The sequence below is a fragment of the Terrapene carolina genome, unplaced genomic scaffold (assembly GCF_002925995.2).
Source record: "Terrapene carolina triunguis isolate 2854851 unplaced genomic scaffold, T_m_triunguis-2.0 Scaffold148, whole genome shotgun sequence".
NCBI lineage: Eukaryota > Metazoa > Chordata > Testudines > Emydidae > Terrapene > Terrapene triunguis.
In genome coordinates, this window is record NW_020664499.1 from 901,884 (window position 1) to 907,908 (window position 6,025).

A 6,025-nucleotide genomic window follows, 5' to 3' on the forward strand; every position below is an offset into this window, starting at 1 on the left:
TCAAAGCCTCCAGTCACAAGTGGCAACAGGGCAGGTTGCAATCTGAACAGAGGTGCCAACTATTTAGAGCGCATGGAGAATGAACTAATCTTCTTAACTCCTACAGGGGTCCCTCCAGAAAAAGGGTAAGATGAGGGGTACACTTACACTGTTGCTACCAGAGATGTACCTATTCTTTGAATGAGAGATCTTCAGACCAGCACCTTTAATGAAAAGTATGTTCACTTGAAAAAAAAAAAAAAAGTGAAATTATCTTCCATTGTAATATGACAGATAGAAAATTAGATGCTAACACCATACACTAATTTAGTATACAGATACAAGATCAACATTGTCATATGAACTGACTGCTCATGTTAACGTTCCAAGCAGCCTTTCTATTGATCAAAATCCATTGAATGCAGTGTTTAAACATAAAGATATTGTCTTTTTTTAAACCTTCCTATTAATTTCCTTCATGGGAACTTTGCTTTCATTGATGGGTTTTGTCATGACTGCAATGTCATTGCACTGTCAATCGGGTTCCAAACAGACTAATTGACAGTGCTTGTCAGACTGATAGGAAGACAATGTCCTTGCCCTGAAGAGTAGCACACTGAGTAGCAAGTTTGTGCGCACATGTCCATTTGGGGCAGGAAGCTAGAGAAGAATGGATAGCAATGTGAATGGATTACAAAATTAAAGGTGCAATTTATTAGTCACCCATTTTTTAAAATGTGCACACAATTTACAGTGAATTGGGGGAACAAGGAATGGGATGGAATTGGTAGGCTTCCTTACAGAAGTTCATTTTCTTTGGGACTGGAAGGAGGAAAAAGTTGGGGCATGTGAGACCAGGGATGAATGGGGGAGGGAAGGGGTCCAGCTAGATTGGATGGACACAAAGCCCTTTACCTGCTTCCCCCTGAAATTAATGGGAGTTTTGCTATTGATGTACGTCCTGATCCTGCAATGAGCTCTGTGCAAAATGGACCTCTAACATCAATAGGGCTCAAAGATCCATATGTACAGAGGGCTCTGGGGCTCCATTGGGAGTAACACTGGACCCATGGAGCATTGTAATCACATGGCTTGGGAAGAACCTGGAGGAGGCGAGGGGAGGGGACGGGGCATGAAAGAGAGTAAGGAAAAAAGTGAAGAGATAGGCAGGAGCCAGGCTGTCCCCTTAGCGTTATTATTTCTGGCAATTAGGACCAAGGACATTTTGAACTTTCCTTTTCATCCTCATCTCCCTTTAAAAAAAAGAATGAATAAGATTTCTTGAAATTACTCTCTTTTGGGGACCAAGTTCCATTTTCTCCTGCCCTATGGTCAGGGTTATAATCTAAACAAATTAGAATGGAAATCACATATTGCCTGAACATCAGACTGCCAAAAGAGAGAGAGAGAGAGAGAGAGAGAGAGAGAGAGACATGCAGCCAAATATGCGTCAAGGTCCTTGAGCCATTTGATGACCTGCTCTGTAGTTTGATCTCATTAGCATTTCCTTGAACTGAAGATGTTAATGTATACAGGGTCCTTTTAGAGGGAACTTACAGATATTCATCTACAGGGAAAACCCATTTTTCCCCTACCAAGAAATACATATAATAACCCAAACTACCTGAACTTTTGTTGAAAAAGTGTCACTTCTTTGAGCTGTTGGTTTATGAAGGTCTGTCCTCACTCTATAAGTATGTGCTCAGCAGAATCTACTATAAATTGCAGCCAGTCAAAATAAAGCATTAACAATAAATCTAAGAGCATAAAACTGCACATAAGAATCAATTGAGTACAGCTCAGCCCTTAGCTGAATACCAAAACCATTAAATTCATCTGTAGTTTTATATCGTAGTAATCTAAAAAACAAATTATGTTTTAAACGGCTTGTACACAACAGAACTTTAGTTGTTTCCACCTGTGGTATTCCCATGTTGCAGCATTTTTTCTTTCTATCATTATGAGGCATGTTTACAATGTAAGGCTTGCACAACTTAATCTGTCTATTGGCAATAAGTATCAAGATGCCCATTTCCTTCTAGAAATAAAAACTATATTCAACACAACACAGAACCTGGAGTGGCTAATTATGGTATTAACCCAGAGTATCCTTAGTTAAAGAAGGTCCTGTTTTCCCAATTAATCACTTCAAGAGGAACTTTTAGAAACCAATCAAAAAAGCCCAGAGCAACTTGATCATATAGCATGCATATGAACATTCTATAGCCTCAGAACAGCTGTGGACTTGTAAAACTTTTGGAAAATATCTACAACATACACATAAGGCAAAAGTAGGCATTTTTTCATCTGACACTAAAGAAAAACAAGTCCTAATGGGTGGAGAAACATCATCCCTATGCTATTTAGTTCTAGGCCATTAAATGTCAATATCAATGCCAGCAAGAGATTCACACATTGCCAATTGTTTACCATGATGCAATTAATAGCAGCTATCCTATCTTTTCTGTTTCAGAACTGCTTTAAACTAGGGGTCTTCCATACTTTTCCAAGCCTAGCAACAGAGGGGAACCAATCCTAATCTTTTCTGCTAGCAGGCTACTCACCAGACTAGTTAACCCAAGTCACTTGGCAAAAACATTCTTATTCAAATTAGAGAAATCTTTGGGTTAACAATTCAAGTGTGCACATGTGTTCACTGAACATCTACAAATTTAAGCTTCAGACACTCACAGCTATGGATAAATCAAACATGCATTAAGAGGATCTGAGTGAAAGCTTATTTCTTTGTGTTGATAACCTTTAGTTTTTATACAGGTAATAGGAGATGCAGTTTCTTCACAACCCATAATAAAAATATAACACTTTATTATAGAATATAGTGTCTGTGCTTCTCTTTTGCAACAGAATCTGAGACAAATTAACTAGTTTTCCGCTCCTGCCCCCCAGCACATGTAAAATTTACACAGCATCATGATAGGGGCATTTCAGCTTCTAAATGGGTTGAGGCTCCCTGTGTTACTTATGAGAAATTTGTTCATACATCCAAGACATAACTGTTTACCACTATGAACTCAGCTTAAAGTGACATAAATAGGAGTTGGTGTCACACTGTTGTACAATGTGAAACAGTGCTTTCTCTCCAGCCATAGACACCCATTTCACACTGCTAATATGCTAGACTTCTTGAAGTCACAACGAATATAATTATCCTAAATTGCATTGACAGTTTTTCTGAACAAGAGTCTTCAAAATACATCAGTTGCCCAAACCTTTCTGGGGTATTTATGAAGGAGCAAAGAACATCAGTCAAAACGGAGGGCAAAAACAAACATTAATGTTTGCAATAACAAACCTGACTAAGAGAAAGCTTAACATACAGGTGGTAACCAGCAGTCTATTTTATTCAAATAGGCCAACATAAAAGAGTCCGATCACTTACTTCCATGCTATAGATGAGTCCAGAAATTAGTTATTTATGGATTTACTTTAAAAAAAAAAACTCAAAGGGTGATTTGATATTTAAAGAGGAAATAATTTAAAAAAAAAATTAAAAAAAGAGAGGAAAAAATTGAAGGCAAGAGTAAAATACATGAAGTCACAGAAAAATCTTGAGCACAAAACTTCACAAACATTTGCTATATGTCATAATTTGGTCCACCATCACATTAATGACATTAATGACAGCAAGTTTATTCATTCAACTTGGATAGGGATCAATAAAAAAAACACTTTCAAATGAATACCTGAACTATACAATTTATTACCCAAAGCACGTACACGGGAAATACCATCAAGACAAAGAAAAGACAGTTTAGAATATTACTAACTTTACCACAAGTGTAAAGAAAATTGATTAGCCAGAACTAACAAAAGCTAAAAGAAAAAAAGATATCATAGATTTAAAATACAATTATGTCTAAATCTTTTCACAGTAAAATGATCTGTGCGGTGCAAGCCATTGCATTCATTTTTTAAAAAATAAAAAGCTACATGAGGTTTTGGACTCTCAATGAACACATTCCACCCATTTTTTCCCTCAGAGATCTTAGTTTTTAGGTACTAGCAAAACTATAGGAAAAACCTGAAGACATGTAGATGTTTACAATAATGTAGGAAGATCAAAAGGGCAGGGAACAGGGTCAAAGAGTCTTCATGTTAGAGTAAGAAATAGAGAAAAAAGATGCAGCCTTTAAGTCTCTCTGAGAACAATTTAAGATGCTAAAAATGAATTTATCATAATTATTAAATTTAGCTTGGTAGCAATAATGAGAAGGAACAAGTGATACATTTGATTGAAATCACAACCACCAAAACATAACACCTCACTTTCTTCTCCTTTAAATCAACCAGTGATCTATTTTTTTTTAAAAAGGTGTTTTTTGGCGAATGTGTTCAACTGTGCCCTGGCCCCCTGAGAGCACTGAAGGAGTTCTTTACAAAGCAACAACTTTGATTTATTCAAGTAAACATCAGAAACACTTTGGTAAACACGACCATATGGATGGGAAAGAGATATAATGGATTTTCTGTTTGCCTTAGAAACTTAACAGCTGTGAAAGCATCAGCTATGTTATGAGCCAATAACTTTTCATCTTTCAATCCTTTTCATTTATCAACCCAAACCCAATTTAATTTGATGATGTAAAAAGCTTTGGGGGGGGGAGGGGACAGAATGAAGAACCTTAAAATAGAAACACTTTAATATTCATCTTTCACATCATAAATTTAGAGAACAAGGAAACACACATCTGCTGTAACTTAGTTTTAGAGCCTAAAAACATGGAGCAAAGATATCCGAATTCTTTCGATCTTGTTTATATTTGAGGGCAGGTTTTTTTTATCCTAATCAGCCACCAGCAGCCCTGATGACCCACCACCACAAACTTCCTGGAGGGATTAGTTCAGAACTACTTACCTTCACAAAGGAGGAGAAAACCTACTATCCACCCAGTGAAAGGCATCTTTGCCCCTCCAATAATCCTATTTCCCCCCCTAGGGTCTAGATGCTGAGAGTACTCCCGGCCAGGCTATTTTCAAATGATTACAATAAGCTTTCCAGTAAATTGAGAAAGTCTTTTTAGCACGTAATTCCTCAGTCGGGCTGACCCATAGTCTGGGGCTGCTCAGCTCTGCGCTCACTCTCTCTGTTAAGTGCGGTGATATAATGATGCTAGGGAAAGGGAGGGGGAGACACACAGAGGGAGAGAGAGATTGCAGTGAACCTGCTCAGATGGTGCTGGGCTGTTCTCTCTCAACCTCCCAGTGGTGGTAGCTCTGCTTAACCAGATGCTGCCTGCATTTAGCTGGGCAGATTTTAATGTCCTGCTTCCAGAGTTGCCCCTTCTCCTCTGACTGGGAGAATTGACAAACTCTGTCTCGTGGTGCCTTGGGCTGCAATGAAGACCTGGATCTCCTGTTCAGCCACTGACTCAAAGAGAGGGCAAGAACCAGGCTCTGGTAAGTTTCCTTCCTCCAGGGGGACACGATGAGAAACGGCCACTGATTGTGCTGCCTCTGAATACCCAGGCTATTGATCCTCCAGAGAGCCACTAAACTTTCAGCGGGAGGGTATGTCCTGCAGAACACGATGCTTAACACTCTCCACCGGCTGCCGGATCTTCACCAGTGGCAGGAGGTGGCTTTTCTTCTTAGCCAGAGCCCGGCTGGTTGGGGTTTGATTGCGTGCCCATGAGCCTCATGTAGGCGAGTCGGTACTGGAGGAGCTGCAGCCTGGGGTCGGCTGGGCTGGGTGAGCCGGGATTTCGCAGCTGGAAGTTGCAGAAAGGGTTTGCTTGGTCCTGGTGGTTGGTGGAGCTGCCGATTTCCTAATGAGCCTGCTGGTGCAGGCAGGGTTCTTCCCCTGGCGGTAGAGCTGTGAATCACTCAGCCCCAGCAGCAAATGGACTGCCTGCTCTTCCCCACTTAATGAATAAATTGCAGCCGGCGGGGAGGAGTGTGAAAGCGACACGGGGAGTTGGAGGGGAAGAGAGATTTCAAGGAGAGGCTGTTTTATCAGATCCACCCACAGCATCCTCTGGGCAGAGGAGAGGGGACGGAGGAGAGGGATAGGGTGACCAGATGTCCC

At 40.1% G+C, this 6,025-nt stretch overlaps 1 protein-coding gene across 1 annotated transcript in view; it reads right to left on the minus strand.

Annotated features, from left to right (window-relative positions):
• LOC112118557 (proto-oncogene tyrosine-protein kinase receptor Ret) overlaps window positions 1-5,583 on the minus strand; it is a 119,563-nt gene extending 113,980 nt beyond the window's left edge. The window contains exon 1 of the mRNA XM_026653773.1: window positions 4,856-5,583. Within this exon, the coding sequence (XP_026509558.1) occupies window positions 4,856-4,901 (46 nt within the window). The 5' untranslated portion in view covers window positions 4,902-5,583. The remainder of the gene's footprint in view (window positions 1-4,855) is intronic.
• Window positions 5,584-6,025: the final 442 nt, after the last annotated feature.